General features: G+C 41.7%; 2 protein-coding genes across 43 annotated transcripts in view; one reads left to right on the top strand and one right to left on the bottom strand.

The window, feature by feature from the left end:
* The window catches only part of LOC310901875 (uncharacterized protein), a gene marked incomplete at its 5' end in the record, with an annotated part of 188,503 nt that extends 168,535 nt beyond the window's left edge, over positions 1-19,968 (top strand). The window contains one exon of the mRNA XM_083842445.1: positions 12,423-19,968. Coding sequence (XP_083698571.1) covers positions 12,423-12,527 — 105 coding nt within the window. The 3' untranslated portion in view covers positions 12,528-19,968. The remainder of the gene's footprint in view (positions 1-12,422) is intronic.
* Positions 1-21,741, bottom strand: part of B3GALT1 (beta-1,3-galactosyltransferase 1) — a 206,147-nt gene extending 184,406 nt beyond the window's left edge. For 25 of the 42 annotated variants that reach the window (XR_014586229.1, XR_014586230.1, XR_014586231.1 and 22 more), the window contains exon 1: positions 20,064-21,738. Coding sequence is in view for 9 of the 42 variants with exons in the window: in XM_083842416.1 (XP_083698542.1) it covers positions 20,064-20,720 (657 nt within the window). In the remaining 33 variants the exon portion in view is untranslated. Of the gene's footprint in view, positions 1-20,063 lie in introns of all 42 variants that reach the window. The other 17 variants (XR_014586252.1, XR_014586223.1, XR_014586224.1 and 14 more) reach the window with 5 other exon arrangements.
* Between the last annotated feature and the right edge of the window lie 4,806 nt (positions 21,742-26,547).

Genomic DNA, 26,547 nt, shown 5'->3' with positions numbered 1-26,547 from the left:
TATTTATAACGATCAAAACCCCTACAAGTTGCATTTCTTAGCCATTTGAATCAAAATCTGGTTATTTTTTCCTGAAGTCCAGTTCTAATTTCTAGGCATTTTTATGTGAAATTTTATTTAAAATAATTTTTGCATCCTGTTTAAAAATAACTCTTTCAATCTGCAAATGTAGAGTAAGTTGTCAGATGTTCCCAGGTATCATACTTAATCTTTTATAAATATTTTTTTTTTTATGCCTGTGAAGAAAGATGGGATTTTTAGGTAAATATCTTTTCTTGAGGGGCTTTTATACCAGACTGTAGTCAATTGATACTCTGCTGGTGGTTATATTCAGAGAAGTCTGTTACAGCAATGCAGTTTAATTTCTGAGATACCCATATAACACTAAAACTGAACATCCATCAGAATCATTTTTCATTTTAGTGCCATTCTATTATTATTGGTGGTATTATATGTAATAGCGTTATTTGGTATTATTACTTTAGTATTCTTAGTTACACATAAGTAGTTTTGATCCCTTTGCATTAGGCAGTGTAAACGTAACTAAAACCAACAGCTCCTTTTCCACGGCACTTTATTTGATGCTATTGATTCAATCCATATTATATATGAATTATAGGGTACCTCAGAATTTGTAATTTTTGCTGTCAAGAAAAAGCATGTTTAGTGGAAGAAAAGCATTTTCTAGTCAGCTGTATTTTCCACAGACCTTAGCTTCAAATATGATGGGCTTGTTGAAAATCCACTGATTTCTCTCTACCTTGAAAAATCTTAGGTCAACCGAGAATTCAGTTTCATCACAGATACAAACTTTGTAAAATCAACATGAGCAGTAATGTCTTACAGACAGACTGCAAACTGTATTTGCATTTTCAACATTTTTCAATTTCTAAATACCCTTCAAGTAGGTTGACTGAGAAGAAATATTCTAAAACATTACTAGTGGAAAAGGATGCAATGAATAAGCACATTAGCAGTAACCTGTTTTATACAATAACTATCAAACTGATGGCTGTATGCACTAATAAAGTGTATTTGTATTTTCTGGAAATTTGTACAGCATTTGTGGAGAATTATGCTTTTCACAAGATCGGGATTATCACGCCTTACAGAGGGAAAAGCATATAGTAATAGTAGAGCATCTAATTTTATCATTCACTGTACTTCTTGTTGATTTTGTTGGGAACAAAATCAAGTAGGTTTTGGCACTGAGCTGTGAAAACTCAGATATTTACAGGAGGCAAAGTGAACATCTGTGAAATCTCTCTTTCCAGAGCAGCAGTCACCCAAAGTGTAGGCACTCATATGCAAATCCTTAGCCCTCCCAGGGAAATGCTCAGGAACTTGAGATGTGGCATAGGGAAAAAACACTGCAACTGGTGCTTTTGCGTGTCTGCAAGAGGCTGAACTGTGGCTGCCCAAGGAGGATTCTTCTGTTCTTTGCAGGAGCCATGGGCTGAGGCTGGCAGCTGTTCCAGGCAGGCAGCTCTGGAGCTACTCAAGAATGTGGCCTAAGGCACTGTGCCCCTCTGTTGCAGTGCATGTAGTGTATGTGCGTGGGCATGCATTAAAAAGCATGGCCTTGCAGTGCAGAAGTGATCCGGAGGTTCTGAACACTAGTGAATCACCTTATGCTGCCATTGCACCCTTAATATTAATCTTTACTACAGTGCATACCACAGCTGTTTCATAACTCTCAATTTCATTTTCTTCATAATAATATGAAATGTTGGCATAATTAAATACATAAAAAGTATGAATATTTCATAATTTTGTGGGTTTTATTGCAGAGTTTACCACAGCATTTCCACCCAACTTTGGGACAGGTATGAATTGGCTATGCAAGTTGTAAGAGAGGGGGCAAAAAACATCTGTAGGAGACAGACAAAACAGAAACTCCAGCAAATCACAACCAAAGTCCAACCATATCGCTCCCAATAAAGATTCCACTATTACTGCTTTGGTTTAAAGCAACACAAGATGTTGGATATTTGGATCAAGCCTTCTGAATCAAGCTCATAAAACAAATGTTAGCCATTTGCAGAGAGCTGAAGTAGCTGGAGAGAACATTCTAAGTCTAGTACAAAAAGGTCACAGTAGACACACAAAACTTGTCTCTTCTGATCCACCCTTTAAAATAAGATGGGCATTATTCTGGGCAGGAAAGAAGACTTTAATAATGCCAAACCACAAAATCAACTACAATTAATCGTTTTCTCACTGCTCTGGTAGTTCTAACACTTTAGAAAGAACACATAATAAGAGTATCTTAGTCCTAGCTAGCTTTTATATAGACTTCTCAAGAACTTTGTTATTTTATTACCAGTAGTGAACCTAATACTCATATAAACTGTTTCCCAATTATATTGTAAGTGCTGGCCAACTGAACAGAAAGAAGATACTTTGGGAAGATTTACAACAGTAAATATTTTGGAAAAGACAGATTTTCACTGTACCATGGAAAGCAAAACATTTAACTCTGCCTTTATCTTTCCCATGCTTGTTATTTAGGTCCAAACAGTTAAATTTAATGGGAGGTTAGAAGGAATAGAAGTAATATGTTATGTTTCAAGAGACAGACCAAGAAAAGAATGTCCAGATGTTTGACTGTTTCTTTATGAAACATTCTTCTATGTACTAATACTGGAAACGTCATTATGCTATTTCAGTAGTAAAGAAGGTGCAATAGTAGAGGACTATATACAATAGCAACTGTGTCTAGTCCTTTTTCCTTCTGGAGTGACTAATTTTACAAGTTTCATTCATAAGAGCAAACCCAAACAATTAAATGAATTTCATGTAAACGTACACGACAATAATTAATGACTGTGATAATATAAGCCAGAAAGAAATCAATTATGAAAAAAGAGAATAATAGAAAAAGATAATTTTTTCCAGGAAAGGTTTCTGCATTTTATTAAATAAGGAGCATTTCTTTAATTAAGGAAATGTTTCTCAGTACAATGTGTCTGGATCCAATCTATTCAAAAGAAGGCAATGCACAAAGTCTGAACAGTGGACAGAGCCCTTGGAATCAATTAGAGATTTTACTTCAATACCCGAAGATCTCTTTGGGAAGCAAACAAAAAAAACACAACATAAAAACAAAAACAAAAAAAAATGATGAAAAATTACAGAACTTAGACCTGTTGGAAGGAGGCCTTAAAGGAAGAGTCAGTTACCCAAAGGTTGAGTAGAGAAGAATAAACCCTAACATTTGGAAAAAGTTGGAGAAGTTAATAATCTGCAAAAAGAAAAATATGATTTTTTGGAGGGGAAAAGATCTTTTGCTAGTGTACACCATCACAACTTCATTAATTTCAATTGCATTTTGATAATATGTATCAGTCAATAATCACAAAGTTTTGTTAAGGCCAGGTCTACTGGGTTTCAAACTCCTGTTAGGAATAACATCATGTTTTCAGACAGCTTTCAGCAAGGTTGCTTATTGAAAGTATCCTTCAGAACAAGGCAGCTGAGCCCAGAAAGGTAAAACTGATTGAGTAACTATAAACATATGCCAAACAACATTCCTAGAGACTGCAAACCTTTATGGCAGTTTAACCACAGAGCACAACTAGTGTCTTATCTGAATTCTTGCACGGCCAAAAAATGCTAAGAAATACCTTTCATTTTCATTTGAACATCAGACTGCTTGCCTGGTTCTTTAATCATCTCATTAAAGAGAGTTCCTAACATTTTTGATTTTCTAATTCACTTTGAACAAATGCAGTAATTGCTGAGGAAAACACACTTGATCTCTATGTACAGCATGTGAGAAAAATGCATCATCGCTCAAAGGAGTGAAGCAATTAATTTAAGCTTCAAGACAGTATCACTGTCTTGATTCAATAAGGAAAAAATATTTTTGAAATTTTAAATATATTGAAATGAAAACCTTTTATAGTATTTGGATATTTTTTGTAAATGCTTAATACTGTAAAAAAAAAAAAAAAAAAAAAGGAAATATTATGGTTATCTCATTTATAGTTTTAAGAATACCAAACTGTTAAGGCTGCATTTTCAACAAAAATCAAGTCAAATGACAGCATGATAATCTCCCAGATAACATACAATAACAGAATGGTTTGGGTTGGAAGGGACCTTAAAGATCACTTAGTTCATCCCCCCTGCCATGGGCAGGGACACCTCACACTAGACCAGGTTGCTCACAGCCCTATCTAACCTGGCCTTGAACACCTCCAGGGATGGGGCATCCACACCTTCTCTGGGCAACCTGTTCAAGTGCCTCATAACCTTCTGAGTAAAGAACTTATTCCTAATATCTAATCCAAATCTCCCGTCTTTTACACCTTATCCTATCACTAGTGTATGACATAGTATGACTAGCTTAAAATCTGACAGTTTTTGAAGAAAATAATGAAGTTCAATAGCCAAGTAATTATAAAGGTTTCTACTAAAGATGTCGGCATTTCATAACTAAGCAGTTGTTTTCCCAGATGCATTAGTAACCACTGTTGAACAGGGTGCATCAAGTCCCCCAAGATTTCCCTGCCTCATTTTTTGTTAAACATCGTACTTGCAACAGAGACTTCCAGTCAATGAGCTTGTCTGAAAAAGGAATACGCAACCTGGGATTCTCAGGACCTTGTTCATTCCCAGAGCTATCAAACAGACCGAAATACAGGTTCTTCTTCTGCTCATGTTGTCTGTTCATTCCTCCCATCTATCCAACGTATTAATTTTCTGCTCACCTAATCATGCCCCCACCTATGAATCATTTAGGAATGACATGCTCTTGACAGCCTACTGACACGTGTACTGTACCTTGTATACCATAGTGGCTCTGTCACCTAACATCACTAACATCATCCATCTCATCATCTTATTTTGTACAAGGAGATGTGCTCTGTGAATATAATACACAGCTCTAACCAGTTTGAGATAAATTATCAGCGTAGCACATTTCACAGATGACTCCCATTATGTCCCACAGACATAGTATAAGCTGCTCCCTAGCAACTGCAGCAAAAATTTCCCCCTTTACGTATTTTTCCTATCTGAAGAAACCAACTTGCTATTTTATGAACTTCATATATAAAAGAATCTTGGCTACTGTCAGCTCAAATTATTCCGACTAATGGTCCTTAAGATGCAGTTTTAGCCCTTTGCCTTGTTTGGGTTCCAATACTGATGTTTTGCCTCTTGCAAAACCCCCACCCTCAGTAATTTTAGCATCAAGAACTCTTCTTTTTATTTTTTTTTTCCAACATGAGAAATTTATTATCAATAAAAACTAACCATTTATAATAGACTTATAATATTGTTATAAACTAGAAATACATTTTATATGGGAAATGAAACTGCTAGTATGCTGGTAAGAGTGACATGATTTATTTTGTGGAACATCAGGAAGACTGTCTTTTGGTTGGACTTCATTCACAAACTGAATGGGATTGCACATACTTTCAAAGGACTACATGCTTTTGAATGGACTATTGCTTCCTACGTTACCTCAAAAGTCTATTTAAATGAACTTTCTGGGGAAAGCCAGAAATTACTACTCCTTGCTTTCAAACACCAGCCTCATGCTTACATCACACTTAACGAATAGGAAGATGTGACCAATGTGAAATTTGTATTCATTTAACACACCAGAAGATATTTTAACTGAAAAAACTCAATAGCAGCAGCTAATTACCCCTCCACAAATCAACAGAACCTTCCACCAAATGGCACCAATTTCAGACCTCTGCCAGGAGGGAGGGCGTGACAGCATACTGCATCCTCCCCACATAAAGGTGGACGTTATCCAGGCTGCTGAGGCCAGCACATTCAGTGAACAGCCAGTTCAGTATCGTACTGCTGGACAGGGACCTAGTGATGAACCAAAAAAATGATGAGGAAGGTGCTGAGAAGGGGAAGGCTGAACTAGAGGATGCATCTCTTAAACCCTCTGGTACCAGTTGGTTTGAACCTGGACCATTAATTGGGCTTCACAACACACAATGTCAAACTGACTTCAGGCATTCTGTACTGTGGGTTAGAGTAGGTACCACGACTGGATTCTCTTTATTAGACTGATATACTTTACATAGTGGTAGTAACTGCAGACAATGATAGCAAGCACTGATCGTACATTATGCGAAGTCTATTTCCTAGTGGTTGAGTCCCTCAGCATCTCAAAAGCCAAGGTCCTGTGATGAAGAGAGGCTCTCTGCAACAGTTTGTGAAGTTATCCTTTTTCCTCTGACCTTCTAGCATCAGTGCTCTTACCGATGGTGATAACTAGACCAAACTTACACATTTGCAGTGATGTGCAGATTTTGGTGTCTGTTCTGAGTAAGGTCTAAAATTTATCTTAAGTGTAATAATACAGTAAAATATATATCTAGATATAAAAAAATACAACATACATAATAGCTTTTTGAGACAACCTCTAGAGCTTTAAAAAAAAATTATTTTCCTGCCAAAAAGAATTATATCAAGCTTGTGATACAGCAGTAAGTACAGAATCTATTAAATTTTAGATGTTCGAGGAATAACTTTTACAAAAATATTTTACATTTTTATAGAACTGCATTAGTTTCCAACTCTGAAATACAAGGTTCTTGTAGAATGAAGAAATCACTGGCTAAAAGATGCTATATACATGTAAAGGGCTGTATACCATTAATTGCCATGAGCTTTTTATTTTTAAACAAAGTAGTGGATTCACAGTGCAAAAGAAAAGCAAGTGCCTACAACACTGATTTTTGTGTGCACACGCATGGGGCTGGAATGACATTAGTGAACATTAGAACAAATAATTTAATCTGGTCTCTAGAGAGAGATACCCAGCCAAATCACAATATCTAATATGTTCTAATTATATTTAAGGTGAATTTCCAACTTTTCCCAAAAGAGCATATTCCAAACCTAACTAGAATTAATATTGGCAAATATTCTTTATTAAATTACAGTTCCATTTTCTTTTTTTCTTCCGAACAGCAAATATTTTAAGGAACATTAGAGAAACAGTTTTGTCCAAAATAATGTCCATTAATTCATTTTCTTTCTTGCTGTCTCTACCTAATACTGATACACACGAAAGCTATAAACACTGAAGAAATTTTAATTGAGCTTTTACAGGCAGCCAGGCTAACAGAAATGTTGTATTCTACTTCAACATAGGACTTTAAGGATCTTGTCATTTTTATGTCTGACTCTGGGTTCAGTGAAGAGGCCAGTGACTCAGTTCAGGTGTTACACTATTCTTACACAGCCATATCTTCTCAGCTGGGCCAATTAACATTCAAGGGGCTCCAGGTAATTATGTTGCTTCTCGTACAGGGGTCATTTGGTATCTTTGCCCGTGGCGAAGGTAGAGTTTCAGTGCAGTTGTGTTCATTTAAAGTTGTTTACAGCACATTTTGTCCACATCAAAAATAAAAAGCACTGCAACTGTCACTCTTGCTGGCAATTTTAAATCAACCCTAAAAAAACATTTTAATGTGCAAAAAACATCATGTGATTACTACGTAACTACACAAAAAATAAAGCATGTGCATAAGGTTCACTCACCAGGCATTGACACTAAGTTATAAGATAAATAAAACACATTGGCATAGAGGAGATTATTTAAGATGCTGCTCCTTGTGCTGCGTTTGTTTTTTGGAGAAAAGGATGAGCTCATGTTTTACAGATGTCAAACTTGTCACCACTACCACAGTCAACTGAAAAGCCCCTACTGAAAACCTTCAAAAAACAGCTCTTATGCAACATTATTTTTAAAAAGGTGCACAGCCCAGGACACTCGTGGTTTCAAAACTGCTAGTTGTGCCTAAGCAGCTCTCCTGTACCCTTTCTATCCTGCTGTGAAACATATGTGTTTCAGTTACAAGTGGTCTAAAAATAAGCACATGCACTCAGCTTTATCAATTCAGAAGAGAAATCCTATAAAGGCTTAACAATTTAGGATCTACATCATCTTCCACTGGCACACAGCCTTGCAGATGGTCACAGACAGCAATTCCAGGACAGAGGAGAAACCAGCACCTGTTAGCCCCAGACAACAGCAACTCAAACAGCAAATGCAGAGCAGACTTAGCCTTTCCCTTTAGGAAATCCTATCCATCTTTGCAACTGCTACAGAACTCTAGAGGGAATGCAATCTGTCCTTTCAGTACATCAGGAAAAGACAATAAACAACCCCTCTGCTGACTGATAACCTCTTTGATAAAAAGTATAGGATCACTTGCATGCGACTACCCTTTAAGCATCCTCCTTGCAACCCTTTATGGAAACTGACCCTGAACAAATGCAAATAAAATTCACATACAAATTCATGCCAAGTTTTAACACAACTCTAGAACATGATCCTGGAGACCATGTGACTCTGTGAAGCAGACATGTTTTCTAAGTCATATGTCACTGCCACCAGAAGTCAAAAGCTATGCAGAAGTTGGCATGTTTAATAAAATGCCATTGAAATGTGTCTTAGCTAGAAGACTGCTATATGACAAGCTAAATTCTTGAAGGAAAGTAATCATCTTCAGTGTCACTTGGTAACTGACTAGCACTGAAGAAAAAAAAAAGCATTTCCAATAATTTCCATTAGAGCCGGGTATTCATAACTTCTGCATTGGGTAAAATGCTAGAGTTCAAACTGCATTTCCATGAGAGAGTTGAATCTGGTGTACCTGCTATTATAATGTATGCTTGATGCAAAGTGTTATTAGTAGTAGCACAGTCTTTATTTCAGTGAGATTCTCATTTCATGAACAAAGTTTCTGCTGACATTTCTGTCAGCTTATGTGTTTTAGGTCTGCGAGGTATTGTGGGTTAGCCCCAGTGGGCAGCTGAGCACCACCCAGCCGCTCACTCATCCTAAGTGGGATGGGGGCAAGAATCAGAAAGGTAGAAGTGCGAGAACTCATGGGGTGACGCAGAGACAGTTGACCAGATAAAGAAAAAGCTGTGCAAGCAAGCAAAACAAAACAGGGAATCCATTCGTTGCTTCCCATCGGCAGGCAGGTGTTCAGCCGCTCCCAGGACTGCAGGGCCCAACACGCGTAGCGGCTTCTTGGGAAGACAAATGCCATCACTCCAAACGTCCCCCCTTCCTCCTTCCTTACCCCAGCTGTTATTGCTGAGCACGATGCCACAGGGTGTGGGACGTCCCTTTGGCCAGTCTGGGCCACCTGTCCTGGCTGTGTCCCCTCCCAGCTCCTGGTGCACCCCTAGCCCCCTCACTGGCAGGGCAGCACGAGCAGCTGAGAGTCCTTGGCTCTGTGTGAGCACTGCTCTGCAACAGCTAAACATCGGTGTGTTAGCAGCGCTATTTTCATCAAAAATCCAAAACACAGCACTGTGTGAGCCTCTGCAAAGGAAATTAACACTATCCCAGCCAAAAACATGACACAAGGTCAGGTCTTCTGTAAATATTTTAATGACCTAATCAAAAGAACAATTCTCATGCCAATACACAAGGTATGACATAGCAAGAAGAGAGGGAAAGCTTTTTCCCTTTTAAGCTAATAACCGTCACCAAAATTCTTGGTCACACCTTTTTGTACAGTTGTCTTCACACTCCATAGGAGAGTTCATTGTTTCCTCATAACAAGAAATAACTGGGTTAAACGTAGTCCACAAATGATGGAAGAGTTTTTTATTTGAAGGGAAGAAAGCACTATATTCATATAATATGCCTTTCTACGTATGAAAATCCAGTTAGATCAGAAGACGAAAGAGTAAAAAAATATTTTTTCGTACTTCACACTCAGACAAAAAACAAGTAATCATACGTTATGTATGCACACACACACACTTCCTAGGAATGCTTTCTCCTCAGACAACCTTTTCAGAACCAAGCATACCCCCCCCCCCATTTTTTTTTAATGATAATTTGTACACCTTTTGTTAAATAAAAGAAAGAAAAGCAGTGTAGTAAAGAAAGAAGGTTCAACTGGTTGAAGATGCCAAGTACAGTATACAAGGTGCTGTGGAAAAGAGAAAAAGAAATGTTTTAGAATTAAAGATATTACTAAGTGTCATAGCTTTACCCCTTATAAAAAAAGAACAAAAAAAGATTACCATAGGTTGGGAAAAATATTATTCATCTGATCTTTGCCATCATCTCTCTGCTTTATTCTCTTGAATATTGAATTATACCTTCTGTTCGATGCATATTCAAAACTCCCATTAATACTAAGCTAAATGTCTTGAGCACTAAATGGAGAAGAGACTATTGCTGTTTTGTTTGGAAGGCACCATTTAAAGAGAAATCTGGCTGAATGATCTAAAAAACAAATATAAAATTTCCTTTCCTGTGAGAATTTTAAACTCCTATAAAACATTGGAATGTGTGTCAGTTTTAGTATTAACCACACTGGCAACTTGCATTTCTAGCCCAAACTCACACAAAAGTCTTCATTGCTCTCTCTTAGCTTTCCCAGAACATAGTACAAACACTAAATAAAATGTTCCTGACAGTAAACAAATACTATAGAAGCAAATCCTCATAAGCCCTGATAAAACAAATATGAAATAGTACAGAGAGAATCCTGATGAACCTACAGATTGCAGTGTTTGGGGAAAAGGAAACTGTAAGTCCTTGCAAGGCTGTGTTCAAGAGAAAGCTGTTAAATGCACTGAAGATGTATGAACTACTTAAATCCTGAAAACTGGATTCACTGAAATTCAGGGAAATCTTGGCTTTGCACTCTCATGGAAGAGGGTAGAGAACTCAAGGCCAACTGAAATTAACTGAGGTCTTAACAATTGTTTCAGTTAGTCCAGTGGGCTTTGGATTAGGATTTAATATGAAACTCACCTGGATATCAAAGATCTTTAAACCTGTTCTTTTCCTTTTTTTTTTTCCCTTCTTTATTTCTATCTACATACTTGTATACGTAGATAGATAGCCCACCTTTTATGTATTTGTTAACTCTGAATATGGTCATTTCATTGTTACAGTTCTGTTTATTGTAACTGTTCATTACATAAAAGTTATTTATGCAGAATAATAATCGTGTTTGAAGAATAACTCCAGAGAGCTATAGCTGAGGTTCTTCTCTAGAGGTGGTTGAGTTTATTACAATATTTCATTACTACAAAACAATACATCTTCAGATAGAGGCAGCATTAGCTTGTAATATTCTTTGCTACTGTGGTACCAACTTTTCCTTGTAAAGCAATTTAATCACTTCCATACTGGAATATGGAATATTGAAATATTAGTGCTATGCTTTATAGGGAACACCTCCTGAATTTTCATTACAACACATTGTTATATTACTTACACAGTTAGGAAATCTATTTGTCTTTAAGCGTGTCACTGCATCTCATTGAAAAACGTCTAGCCTAAGTTTTACTTGTAAAAATGTGTTTTTCTAGTTGTAAGTCTTCAATTTGAACAGTCAAGCGTTTGTTACTGATTTTCTAAATCCCGCACTTTTCCATGGTTCTTCTAATCATTTTTCATATTACCACCCATCAGAATTGTTTAAAGACTAGAATTTTTTGTCTTTCTAGACAGAAAGAATAATCAGAAATTTTAATATGCAATATGAGATAAACTAGTACTGTAACTATGTTCTTATCTAGCCACCATAGTGACTAAAACAATTTGTACCATTTTACATAGGAAAGATGTAGCCATCAGTTATGAAAGTTTAACACTGCTGCTTTCCAACAAATCCCTCCCCCCCCCCCCCCCCCCCCCCCAAAGTAGCCCTTCAAATAACAAAAGCTTTAATTAATACTATGCCCTTCTTGGCAAATCAGGCAAAACATCATCCAGTTACTTATGAAATCCTGGCACGTAACATGTACAAAACCAAACCAATTACAGAATCACAGGTAGTACACATGTGAAACTGAAGTTCTGACCAGCATTTTTATCATTGCTGTGGAAACGCTAGGCCAGGTCCTTAGGTGCATGAGGTTTCCACTCTGTAAATGAAGCCATTTAAGAGCTACTTGACCCTATGGTGTCTTCTGAACCAAGGCAGCCTGGGCTGATGCTCTCTGGCAGGCTCTTAGGGGACCAAACTGTAGCAGCCTTGAGTTTCACCCATCCAAGCAAGTACAAGTACCACCCAACGCCTGCTTGTCTCAGAGCTCCTTCAGACCCAGCAGATCTCAGCTGGCTCTCCTGGCTGCTCTCCAGCTGTTGGGACCAATTACTTATAGCACACAGTGGCCAGAACGTGATTTGGAAACTGATCCACGATATCCAGCCAGGACAACTGCTCTTCCTCTTCTCTGGCCTAAGCAAATCTGCTCCGATGTTCACAGCAGCAGAGAATCGGGGAGCCAAATCTGACAGCGTGTCTCTGCTGCATTGCATAGAAATTTTACTTGTTCTGCAGATAACTCAGTCTCAAAGACTATAAAGAAACAAGAACTACTAAAATAATTTGTCATACAACTAATAAGAAAATTTAATTCTGGTACTAATTGCTGTATCTTTTATTCAGGGTTGTGAAGCATTGGAACAGCCTGCTCAGCGAAGTAGTTCAGTCACAATCCCCTCAAAAGGAGGGGGGGGGCTTCAGAAATCCCATAGATGTAGTGGTAAGTGATGTGGTTTATTGCTGGACTTGGCAGTGCTAGTTTAAAGGTCAGACCAGATGATCTTAGAGGTTTTTGCAACGTAAACGATTCTATGATTCTATTCTACGATGTTTCTACATACAGGATAATAAGTGCTTCTTTCTATCTACAAACACATACTATGTCTGTGAGAATTAAAGAACACCTTTAAACTCATGTACCATTCATAATATAGCTGCTTAAAGCCATGTTGCTACAAGTGTCACTGAAAATAATTTTCAAGCAAGTGCTTGTTGCATAGAAGTAACCTGGCTCCATTCATATTGGTCCAGTAACATCCCAGTTAAGCAAGTTTGAAAGATGGGCAAAGGACATTTTTTAAAAGTTTGGGTAGGTCTATAACAGCGTGAGAAACCACGAAAAACTCTTTCTTGCTAGAAAGAACTGCATTCACAATAATTCTGGATAGTATATACTCTAAATTTGATCCAGAATTTTGTAGGGCAGTTTGTAGCCAAAATTGAAGCCACCCGAGTCCAGAAAGTTTTATACAGAAGTTATGATAGGTCTGAGTCCTCATTTCACTGACAACTGTACAAAGTCCATATGGACTTCCTCAGACATAATGTACCTGTTTGCTGGTATCAGAAGTCTCACCACGGGACAATCACCTCAAACCCCTAATAGTGAAATGAAAGCACGTAGGAACTCAGCTGAGTGACTAGACGGAAAAGAGGGACGTACTTTAGGGAAGACAAGTTCCATTAGCATCTGTATGTTGCTTACTTTTACTGTGTTAGTAAAAAAAAAAAAGAAGTCCTTTCCTAGAGTTTTCAAATTCTGAAAGAGATGGTTTCTAGGTGACCTCAATTAAGCAATACATGACTTCCCTAGACTTTGTGGTTACTTTATTAATTAACATAACCACTCTAATGCCCATGAAAGCCACATGTGCCCTAGCCACAGGAAAGTAATTTTTCATAGGGACAAACATACAAAAATTTTCCTGATGATTCCTAAGTATCTTATAAAAACGTTAGATGAACAACTGCTTACATCTTAGCACAAGAAGATACTGTCAAAGTAAACAGTGGAAGACAAGTTCCACTTTATGCTGATAGTCTGTTTAAGGCAGATAAGCAGTTAAGTGGCACTACTCTATCAGCATGCTTCTAAACTCATTCAGCACAGATTCATCAATTAACACTACGCACCCTGTAAGCACTCAAAAACACATGACTATGCGCTAACAAGCATTTATGTCCACTGCTGACATCCTTGCAGACTATCATGAACTCACTATTCCACATTAAACCAATCTTGAGCAGTATCAGCTAATACAAAGCTGACCATGACTGAGCAGCTATCATAGACAGGGCCAGGATCACCCCACCTGTCATGAAGTAACACTAGGTGAGTTTTCAGCGTACCATGCAAAAGCAATCAACCAAAACCTTTTTCTGCAGCAAACCACAGCCTTGTCTTGGTTGCTACAGAGTCTGGCAAACAGCACCCTTTAAATAGATCAGGACCTGTGACCACACATTACTAAATTCCAATAGTAGAAATATTATGTTTGTTACACACTTGAATGCATGCTAATATGAAGAGCCTGATCTGGAGAACTATTATGGTAGAAAACAAAATGAAAGAAGAATTGCTGCAAATAACTACAGCTGGTAGCGTGATCTTTTAGACAGCCAGATTTACTCAGCAGATGACCTCAATGGATAGTAGAACAGCTGGGGCCTTTAAAGGATGTAAAATATAATTCCTTAAACTAAATATTTTAATTAACAAAGCAATAGGTAGACTACTAAAATAGGCCTGTGATTCTGCCAAGTACTTTAACAACAATAAATCAAGGAACAGAACAGCACTTCAGGCTGTGGTTTGACAACTGCATAAGCCAATTTAACTGCTGCCTGTCAACCATCTTGCTCTCCCCTTGCATTTACCTTCATCATTCCATTCCCTCCCTTCATCACCCTTCATAAGGTCTGCTGTGAAGCAGATTCAAGCTGGCAGAAAGTGGTTTGCTGTTTTGTTTTGTTTTTTAAACCATGGGGCCAGTGGGGGGGAGCTGTCGTCTTTCTGCCAGATTAATGCGCTGAAGTGGTTCTGCAAAGGGTTGGGGCTGGCACAGCAGAAGGATGGGGTCACGTGAATGGGAGAAAGGGAAGACACGATCATCACAGACAGCAGTTGGAGTTACTTATGCTGCTGTGAAACCACATTTATTACTAAGTAACACCAAGCAATAATGCAGCACACTAATAATACATTTCTAATGTTTCTTTAAATCTCACTCTCAATGCTGTTTGCAATGCAGCAGCTCTTTTAAGTGACATGCTCTGAATATCAAATGAGGAGCCTGTTTTTGAACAAGGAACATGAAGAGATCCTTTCTACATGGTGGGCTTCCAGCCTGACCTCTAATGAAACTGGGAAGGGGGGCAGGGGGAAGCTTTGCTCATAATTTTCATGTTACTGTGAAATGCAGCACACAAATGGGAGGTGATTAATTAGATGATAGTGGAGTTAAGACTGTTGTGTAGTGAATCTGTAGAGAGGCATGGAAAGGATTAAAGTTATTCGAGTAAACGTCACTTTGCACTCTAATATTTTTAAAAGCTTCTTTGGTTTTAATTAAGCATAATCTTAACAGCAATCAATGTGGATCAAATGCCATATACCGCCATTCCCATTTCCCCAATCAGTGCAGTTGGATTAAGTGCTACGAATGGCATCTTTCAGAGTTTTTCTTTTTACCTGGTGTGGGTTTGTTGACACAGCCTTAACCTGTTACTCTTCTGAGCTCATGTTTGTTGATATTAAAAAAAAAAAAGGAAAAAAAAGAAAAAAGGCAAAGCTTCACTTATATACAAACTAGTTTTAGATCTTTAAATACTTTGACTGATCTACCATGTCACTTTTATCCCTCTCAGCCATCAGGTGTGCATGTGAAAAAACTCTTAAGGAATGATACCGTTTGTAAAATTAGGACAAAGACAAAAAGTTGTATTGGAACTAATGCCATTCTGATGGGAAAGAACTCCAGAAATACCTCATAAAACTTAGAGAGCAGACAAAAAAATTACACATTAGTTTTGGTATAGATACATTTAAGCTAATACATATAATGAAAAAATAATCAAAATTGTGCATGCACCATGCTGACTCAAAAGAAATCTAGGGATTATGATTTACAGATCCCTGGAATTATCAGTTTTATGTTCAACAGCAACCAGAAAAAAATCAAAAAACATATGCCCAACAAATGTTGGGCTAGGATATGCACAGGAAAGGCACTTGGAACAAGATGGGACATTTATACAACCTTGGTGCACCTACATCTCAAATACTGGGTGAAGTTCTGGTCTCTGAATCTTAAGAAGGACAAACTGGAGTCAGAGAAGGGCAAATAAATTATCTAAAGACTGAGTGCCTGCCTTAGAAAGAGAGACTGAAGAGGCTCTTCAGCTGGAGAGAAGGCTGAAGTAAGATTTGATCAAACCACGAGGGGGGTGAATAAACTAATGTAAAACTTCTGCTTGCCAAATCCTCCAGTACAAGAGCTAGGAGATATTTGATGAAACTAGCAAGAGATTAGTTTAAAAGAGATTGGAGTGCTTCTTTACAAAGTTAGTAGTAAACTGCAGGGACTTGCCTTCACAGAATGTTGTAAAAGCAGTGAGCATCAGCAAGTTTGAAAAATTAGACAATTCTTGGACTGCGAGTTCGTAAATGGGCTCTAAAAGCACTAAGCAGCGATACACTCACCATCCCTAATACAAAAACTAAATATGCTGAGAGTGTAAGGGAACAGACTACATGAAGTAGCCAGGTCTATGTATTGCCCCTAAAAAGCATCTCTTAATGACACTGCTGGAGACAGAACCCCGAGTTTCAGAGCCCATTGGTCTGACCCAATACAGCTTTCCTTCTGTCCTTATATTCTTAGCTTCAGTTTTCTAAAGTATCTTCTTTTAAGCTCTTACAGAGCACGTACACACACACAAAAGGCTACACCCCTGCTTCTTATCTGCTGTGAAAGATATGGCTCAAACCTGAGTAACAGGAGACCTTCAGTATACATTCTAACATATATCCTATGCTAAGCATGAAATTAGCACTATATCTTTAAGCAAAAAGAAGGGTCAGACCCAGGAGGAAATATTTGAATTATTCCAGCCAATGTGACCCCCACAAAGTCACAGATGTTGTTCCACAGCAGGACCAGCTATTTCAGTGAAAATGTAGCCACCTGCTGAGGGACAAAAGAAACAAACATCGGTTCCTCAAACAGCAGAACTGCAGAATAGCTCCAAAGGAGGCAAGGTTAGGCACGTAAGTCGTTCACATTTTTACTACAGTAAATCTCAAGATGTAGTAAGAGTTACAACTTAGTGGTACTCAGCAGCCTTAAAAAAATGAGGGTGAAAGCCAGTATCTATAGGGTATTTTCCACCCTCTTTTACAGAAAGTATGTATACATGAAATTGGAGGCACATTATAACTGAAGTATTTTGAGGCTATGGATAATACACAACACCATATGCAAAGGGAGAAGGTATGCTGGCAGCACTCCGTAGAAATAAAAAAATAGAGCTCAACAGAATCCTCACGTGGGTTCAATTGTATAATGTATTCTTCACCCTTACCATCAGCTCCCTCTCCAGTATTTGGTAATTTGTTGTTATTCAAAAGGAAAGAGTACACACGTAATGTATCACTATGTATATTTGTGAAATACATATGTTACACATTAAATTATACATTTATATATGCATTAAAATTATGCATTTTCATTCATAAGGGAATAATAAAGTACACTTTTGATGAGTAACTATTGCAGATATTTAGGTTATTCCCAATAGTTTGGCAGGATAAATTGAGAGCTAGAAAATTCAGAATGAAGGAGGAATTAAAAAAAAAAGTGTCCACCACACACTATACATGCAAAATATCTAGTAATTTTACGTTTTAGGTAGTGATACAAGAAGAGAGGTGTGCTTGTAAATGAGGCGTATTCATCATCACACCTTGACACACCTCTGCATTAATACCATCCCCAAGCAGGCCCAAAGCTTGGAGAGAGTCCATACATTTTTTGTTTCTCCTGGATGAACTCTAGAAAGCTGATCTCAGCCACCAACACAACTGCAGTCTGCACAGCTCTGCTGAAATTCACTCCTGCCTGACTGAGCATCAGTCAAAGAACAACTTGCCCATCTTCACCTCTCGCCCTCTGTTATACTCTGTTGAAGATCTACATCCTCAGCCTCAGCAGCTGAATTCCCACATCTTGTTTAAGAGCCTCCTTTGTTAACTTCATTGGGAAGCATTCACTGATGACATGGGAAGCAAAGAAGAGCAGTCTTGGGCATTTACATACGGCTATGGCAGTGCTAGGCAGCAGCAGATACTATCACCATTTGGAAACATCTGAAGCCTGTGAGTAAGCGGCACAGGGAACACTTGGATGCAGAGGCATGTTATACTTCTGCTTATCTCCAATTCTGCAGAGCTTCCATACATCAGCGTCTACAGTCACTACGTTTTCTGGAGACATTATGAACAGCTACAAGTCAGTATTTTAACTGCAGCTCAGAAACAACATTAGCTTTTCGAAAAAGATCTGTATACTGTTTGTGTGATCTAATACAACTAGAAGATGATGCATCATCCATCTTTTCTACAATCTTCTGCAACTCTTCAGTAGTTCAACTAAACGTAAATACGTATTTCTAAAAACACGTCACTTGTTTTGCCTAGCTCCATCAAAATAACTTGCCTAAATAGTTAAGAAAAAGGCTACATAGCAAATATGGTGGCATACATTCTCCTGCATGCATATCCTCCTGAGAGCAATCCCAGGGAAACAAGTATCACGAATAAAGACTACTCATGTGCTGAAGGTTTTACAGATTACCCATTCATAAACTGGATTTTTAGATTCTGTATATCATCCACAATAGGAAAGGAAAGTTGGTATTTTCAGTCTATAGTCTTGCAAAAAAATCCACTCATCCTCACCATAAAATTTGGCTTTTTCTTTCCTAAGAAGCCATGCAAGAAAAACATAGGTGAGGTACGAGGCAGACTGGCACAACTGAGTGCATCTCAGACATTGCGTCATGGCTACTTGGATCAGGATTACTCTCTGCCCTAGGCATCTAAATTAACCTAGCATAATCTAAAGACATCGATTCAAGTAACTGAATGATGCTTCTGAAAAACTGGTTTGCCAATATGACATTTTACTGGATCCATCCAGAATAAGTGATATACAAGAAACTGAAATTTCATTAGCCATTTATGTTCTCCCAGTACAGATATTTATTGGCTAAGTATGCAGGGAGGGAACAGTATTAGTCTGTCTCAGTTATAAATTCAACACCTCTAACCTTTTACTAGTACTTCCCACTCAGCTGGCTGTTTGTAACAACGGGTTCATGCTGGGTGTTCATGCTTGTCGTCTATCACATGATTTTTACCAATTTTGAACGCATGTCGTGCATCACGTGGCCAAATGCATCCTTATAACTGAATTAAGGAATTGAAATGCTACGTATCGAGAAAGAGAGAACCAAATCAATGCATGCCTAGAAAGCAGTGAAGGAAGCTCACAGGCACGCAAGATTCCGAAAGTTAGAACGAAATGCTCCTGGTGTTTTCTAGAGACATGAAGCGGTTTCCTCATGATGGCAATGCCCAGGTCACCATATGCAAAGTAACCAAGACACAACAGAGACCACTCTCTTCAGCTGTTAATTTCAGATGCTGCTTGCTTCCTACCGACTCAATGTCACAACTCCCCTTTACTTCCATGACCGAAGGACCAGGTCCGCTGCTTAGTCCGGCAGTGCCCTAACGATCCTTAAACCGCTACCGAACTGAGGTTCCGCATGCTTACACCAGCGACCACGAAGAGCACCTAAAAGGCTATTTTCTTTCCCAAATCAACGAGATTAGACAACGCTCCAAAGCCTCCCAGTACCACCTCCAACCACTGGAAGCGGAGGAGGTCGCAGCACGGCGAACGACAGCGTGCGGGGCTCAGCGGGATCGCACCCCCGGCACCCCCCGGCCCCCGCCGCCGTCCCGCCGCCCTCTCCCCAACTTTCCGCCGCGCTCCCCGCTCCGCAACTTCCAGGCGCGGCACCGGGCGGCCGCGGCCACGCCTCGCGGGGCTCGGGCACCTCCCGGCGGTGCGGGCCCTGCTGCGCGGGGCGCTCCGCCGCCCGCCCCGGTGCTCGCTCCGCCGCCTGCCGGAGCCCCACCGGGCGAGCATCGCCCCCTCGCCGCGGTACCCAAGTTGCCGCCCGGGGACCGGGACGAGGCACCGCTGCGCCGCGCCGCGCCCCGCCGCCGAAGGGCACGGCAGAGGGCGGTGGGGGGGCTGCACCGGGACACACCGCCCCCTCCCGCCCCGGGCCCCCCGCCCGTGCCGGTGCCGCCGCCGGTCCCCCCGGCGCCAGGCGCAGCGGAGGCGGGCATCCCTCCCTCCCTCCATCCATCCCTCCATCCATCCATCCGCCCTCCCCGCGGCCGGAGCTTACCGGCTGCGCTCGCCCGCCTGGCCGCACGCCGCTCCGCGCCGGACCGCGAGTGCCGCTGCCGCCCGCCGCCCCGCCGCCGGCATCCCCGCTCCGCCCGCAGCCGCACCAGCCGCCGCCGCGGCGCCCGGCAGCAGCGCCCGCCCCGGGAGAGCGCAGCCCGAGCGCCGGGGGGACTCGCCCTCTCCGACTGACAAGGGTCGGCGGCCAATCGCCGCCCGCGCAGCGCCGAGGAGGCGGGAGGGTGCGGCGGGCAGGGCCAATGGGAGCCCGCCCCTCCGGCCGCGCCGTTTCCGGGAGGGGGGAGCCGAGGCTGGGCGGCGGGGGTCGTCGCGGGTGTGAGCGCGGGGCGCAGCCCGCAGAGCCGGGGCTGCGCGGGACGGGTCCTCCCCTCCTCGGCCCCCCGGGGCGCGCTGTGTCCCCGGCGGCGGCCGCTGGCCACGGGAACGCGTGCGCCTGGGGCCAGTCTCGCCCTTCCCCGGCTGCGGGGCCGGGGCCGGGGCCGGGGCCAGGGATGCCCTGCCCGGGGGAGCCGCGCCTCGCCCTGCCCGTGCGTCCGCAGGGCGCCGAGCCTCGCGGCAGGGCGCTTTGTTCGGGGAAAAAGGAAAAAAAAATAACGGGGAGAGGGCTTGTTACTCCCATCGCACCCATTCTTAGCATTATTTTTCCCGGCGGACCCCATCCGGGCCGGAGCCGGGCCCGCCCGCAAGCGTTGGGGCGCAGGTGTCGCCTCGGGCAGCGCGGCCGCTCCCCAACGGCTTGTAACGGCCCCAACGGCCGCCGCGCCCCGCCCCGCCCCGCCCCGCCGCGGGCAGCGCCCCCCCGGACCGTCCCGGTCCCCCCGCAGCCTGCCCGGGTCCCTCGTCGCCCTCACAGCGGGCACGCGGCGCCCGGACGCGGGGCGGCTCTCGGGAAGGGGGGCTCGGGCGGCCGCGTGCCCCCTGCGGTAAGCGCGCTGCCCCCCGCTGCCGTCGCTGCAGGGCGATGTATTGAGGTGTCGGAGCTGAGGCTCTGCCCCGCTCGCTGCCTCCGAAGTTCGCCCGCACCTTTGTTCCACCCGGTTTAGCCGCAGCAGCGGTGGCGCGGGTGGAGCGGGTGCCCCCGGTGCCGGCTTTGCCCGCGGTTCTGCCCGGGTGACAGCGCCGAGCAGGGCGGTGCGGAGAGGTGCCCGCGGGCTGCGTCCCGGAGAGCTCCTGGCTGCAAACGGCTCGGGAAGCGCTGTCCTGGGGCTGGGTGAACTGCCTTCAGGGGTAACAAAGGAACAGCACCTGACACATCTCAGAGGGGACGTGGCGTTGTGACAGGCTTGCAATCGGAGCTGCGGGCTGAAAGAAAGAGAAAAGTGTAAAAGCGTGTTAGCAAACATAAAAATGAGCCAAGAAGATTCCGGTGGGGGGGGGAGGGGGTGGAGAAGAAATCATAAACGTGAACGTGATGTTCCTCCTGGCTGAGGACTCCAAATGCTCACCACTTGCTGGTGCCACCCTCTCACCCAACCCCAACTTGGAACTTGCCCACCAGGGATCAGTAGAAGGGTGAATGTAATGCCAGGGCAAGGCTGCAAACTAAGAACCGCATGTAACAAATTTAACAGCGTTATTTTACTTCTGTAATTAATTATTACAATGTAGAGATTTCAGCATAATAACAAACACTTCCCTCTACTCCGGTCTCTCTAAAAAGCCAGGTGATATTTGAAACAGTTCAATCAAATAGTTGAAAACATTTCAGGACTATGTTTCACTGCTAGGTTCTTTTTGGTATTGTTGGTCTTTACCCACAGTTTCAGCATTTGCTTGTCAAGAAAAGCCCCTGACCCAGTTTCACAGTTTATCTGCTGGTGTGTTCATAAAACCTGACTCAGAGGTGTGAAGGTTCGTCAATTCCTAATGGCTTACCATCATATCTTGTGCATTTCAGATCTGTTTCCAAAATGAAACGACCTCTTTAATTAATCTGTTAAGCAAGTGTTTGTTGTGACTTAATGAAGGAATTTATTGTTCATGTTAGCATTGGATACTATTTTTGGGCAGAATTCCTTGCTCAGTTGTACCAGATGCTTGTACCTTCATCTACGGAGTTCACAACTGCTCCAACTGTTAGGCAACCTGAAAGTCATGCCCTCTCCTTTCATAACAACCTTTTAATGCAAATTTTATTCTGTTGAGACTGATCCACAACAGTGGAAGGTTTCTTTCCCTTCCACTCTTCAACTGTTTTCTCTTGTTTGGTCACAGTGATACATTTGGGTTTGTGTCCAGTGTGAGCAGTGAACACACTCACCTTTGTTTGGAGGAAAACGACGAGAACTGTTTTAAACGCTCATGGGTTTAGATGCTGTATCTGATAGCTCAGGGCTGTCTTTTTTTTTCTTTTTCCTTCCTGGCAATTTTTATTTATTTATTTATTTATTAGTTCAGGAGCTACCCCAAGCCATGAGAAAATAAAGTGTCAAAAATAGTATCTTATATGTATCAAAAAGTATGATATGTTTTATTTTTTGTTGAATTTTTAGCTTGGAAAAAAACCACCATACTTTATTTTACTGCCCAGTTTTACAAATGTTGCAGAACTAAAGCATTTCACACTTAGAACTTTATAACTCCTGCAAAGAAGGAGGAAATATGAAAATAATCTCTGCAAGTACAGCTCTTTCACAGCAAGTACGACTTGCTATGAAATAAGCTGAATAAACTTTCATTGTTTGTAATATTTAAAATTTATCTAAAAATGTAAGCAGAAATTCAGAAATCCTGTCATAGCACTATTTTCCTGTTAAAAGAATAGCTTCTAACATTCAACAGCAGTTTTTCCCAAACACATACACAGCTCAGTGTGTAAGGTAACTAAAACATTGCTTGTCAGGAAAAGCTTGCAGTTTAACTACCAGTATGTCAAATGTGTTGGAGATCATTAAATAGAATTTGTTCCAAATAGAAAGCCAGTATGTCATCTAACAGCTAAATACCCTGTTTGTGAGACAAAACTTCTCAGGGGGAGATTTGCTGTTACAGGCTCAAAAGCACCAAATAATTAAAAGTGGAAAAGATGTGAGAATGAGAAAGTGGAACAATGAAAATATAAGGCTGTTCATTAAATTGCTTTACAGTACTCTTAATATTTTCTAAAATTTAACAGAGCTCATAATATCTGCTGAAATGTTTTTTGTATCCCAATAAAACTCTTTAGGTTGGCTTAGTCCACAAACCTTTAATTTAGACATTGGGCACAAATAAGGAAGGAGAGTCTGATGGTTCTTTCTAAATAAAACAACATACTTGAAAAGTACTAACAGGACATACACAAGCTGAACTACTTTAATTCACAGCACAAACAATGTAGGAAATATACCCATACAGCTCTGTCAACACAAGTCCATTCTGTCCTGGATCAACAAACCTCCAGGGGTGCAGAGAAAGTCAGGAATGACACCTGTTAAATCTTCATTTTAGCTGTAGGACTGCCAGGAGATTCAAGCTGTGGCCTAAGTTCTGGCATTTGGGACTTTGGCAGACACTGGGAACTATGCTGAGATTCAGCTCCAAAAGAAGAAAATAAATAAATAAAGAGGGAGACTTTCTGTATAATCCTTTTATCCTCAGATTTTAGGAGAGGTTATGCTTCTTACAAACAATCTGTATGCTTTGAAAAATTACTCAGTCTTCATCCAGAAATTCTTTGTGGCCCCTGGAGGTTCCCCAGCTAAAGAAGATGGTTAGGGCTTCCCAACATTAAGACCTTCCACTTGTTCTGTTTGTGATTTCATGCAGGCATTTTACTTTTTTGTCTCTCTGCTATCTTTTTATACAGAAGATGTTCATTGTTTTTAGAGGGAATCGTTTTACAGAGGGTTGATATTTTCCTTATATAGGTAGCAGTAGGTGGAGTCTTAGTTTTATATTTTGATCTTACGGTTTTGGCTGGAATAGTGTTAATTTCCTCTGTAGAGGCTCACACAGTGCTGTGTTTTGGATTTTTGATGAAAATAGCGCTGCTAACACACCGATGTTTAGCTGTTGCAGAGCAGTGCTCACACAGAGCCAAGGACTCTCAGCTGCTCGTGCTGCCCTGCCAGTGAGGCGGCTAGGGGTGCACCAGGAGCTGGGAGGGGACACAGCCAGGACAGGTGGCCCAGACTGGCCAAAGGGACGTCCCACACCCTGTGGCATCGTGCTCAGCAATAACAGCTGGGGTAAGGAAGGAGGAAGGGGGGACGTTTGGAGTGATGGCATTTGTCTTCCCAAGAAGCCGCTACGCGTGTTGGGCCCTGCAGTCCTGGGAGCGGCTGAACACCTGCCTGCCGATGGGAAGCAGCGAATGGATTCCCTGTTTTGTTTTGCTTGCTTGCACAGCTTTTTCTTTATCTGGTCAACTGTCTTTACGTCACCCCATGAGCTCCCACACTTCTACCTTTCTGATTCTTGCCCCCATCCCACTTAGGATGAGTGAGCAGCTGGGTGGTGCTCAGCTGCCTTCCAGGGCTAACCTGCAGCAGTATTAACTGTGTAGCAACTGGAGACATACTAAACATCCAGCCTTCAGACTTTCCATGCTTCATCTAGTCTCTTCTCCACTGAGTCGTGCCTTCTTTGTCTCTTAACGGCCCTCTGCCCTTTTTTTTGGGATGAAGCCTCTAGCAATAGAAATACATAAACTGCATTGTTACCTGCTACTGGTTTCTTTCTATGTGCGTCACATTGCTGATTGCTAGGACATAACTGTACAAACACTGAATAGTTAAGTCTATCCCAGACCACCTTTCAAAGAGGAATAACTGCTGTATTGGTGTGAGGTCCAGGGGGAGTACCAGAAAACAGAAAACCTCTTCCCGGAGGGTGCTAGGCTGAAAAAACCATCAGCTTACAAAATGCTGTGGACATCCCCTGCCATGGTGGGTTGACCTTGGCCAGCCAGCAGACCCCACCCAGTCGCTCCCTCATGCCCTCCTCAGCAGAACAGGGGGAGAAAAAGAGATGGACAAGCTCTAAAGTGTGTTGAGATACAGTTTTATGAGAAAAGCAAAGCTGCGCGTGGAAGCAAAGCAAATAGGGGGAATTTATTCACTACTTCCAATCAGCAGGCCAGTTCCTGAGAGGCAGGGCCTCAGTAGGCGTAGTGGTTGATCCAGAAGATAAATGCTGTAACCACAACTGTCCCCCCGCCTCCTCCTTTCCCCCAGCTTCTACTCCTGAGCACCACTTTGTGGGGTGTGAAATAGTCCTTTGGTCAGTTCCCTCCAGCCTCCTGCCCACCTGTGGTCAGGGAGGGGAGGGCTGGAGATCCAGCCCCGGTGCTGTGGGAGCACCGCTCCACGATGGCCAGAAGGCTGGTGGTGTGCTCTCACCAGCCCTCGAGCCTCGGAGGCAAAGCACAGCACTGTGTGGGCTGCCAGGCTAACTCCACCGCAGCTTAGTTGGCTTCATGGTGATTCACACAGCAGGAAATACCTTCTTTTTCTTTTGAGGAGTGACAGATCAGTCCTCTGCTTAAGCCTGGTTAGGCTGATAGTATTATTCATGGGTTGGCACCTTATTACAACTGAAATTAAAAATTATCTCTTACTTTGTCTGGCCTTGCTGTGTCCTGTCCTCTGAGTATTGGCAGGCAGTGTTAAAAGGGAAGCTCTGTCATAAGTGAGCCCTTCTAAAAGGCATGGTGTAAGAGCAGATCTTTGACATCAAACTGGAAGGCAGCCTTCTAGAGATGAACGTTATTTCCCTCCTCCCTTTTGATAGCGGTTGAATATTTGGCTGATATATAGATGGAACGCTGCCTGTACATATCTGTGGGAGGAATGTTTGATTATTTATTTTAAAATGCATTATAATTTGGCAGTGTTATTCAGCCCCAGTTGGTAACCCATTTGTTAATATTATGTCGATGTATGTTGTGAGATACCAGTCACAGCTCTGTGCTAGGTGCAATATAGAAAAGTAAGGAAACAAGGTCCTTTACCCAAGGAGTTTGCTCACATGATCTCTGACAGAAGTGCATTGTGATCTGATTTCACACTGCCTGAAGAAATTTTGTTTTATTCTTTTAAGATTTATCTACCATGTATTAAGTTATCTGAAGAGAGCTAATCTCCCTGTAAACAAAGCAAGGCAACTTCTGTGTGCTTGGTGAGTCCTTCAAGATGTTTGTTTATCATAAGTGATCAGTTGCAAGCACAGCTTCCATTTACATAGTGTCCTTCATAGCAATGTCATTATGAAGATCATAATGAATATACTTAGAAGCATTTTAAGACTCCATAAATACATAAATACATATGTATTTGTGATTGCCTTGAACAGTAGTATAAGATAGTCTTTTTGTATTAATGAAGGGATTTATCATGGAGTATGCTTTCATATTCAAGCAATTCTTCTTTGCATGAATGACCAGGACATAGAATGAACACTGGCCCTGTCAGTTTAAGGATTTTTATCTTTGTTTTTTATCTATTAGAGATTTGATTGTCTCCCACCCCATATTTTATTTTGTG

Source organism: Anser anser (genome assembly GCF_964211835.1).
Source record: "Anser anser genome assembly, chromosome: 6".
Lineage (NCBI taxonomy): Eukaryota > Metazoa > Chordata > Aves > Anseriformes > Anatidae > Anser > Anser anser.
This window is presented reverse-complemented; position numbering and strand designations above follow the sequence as displayed.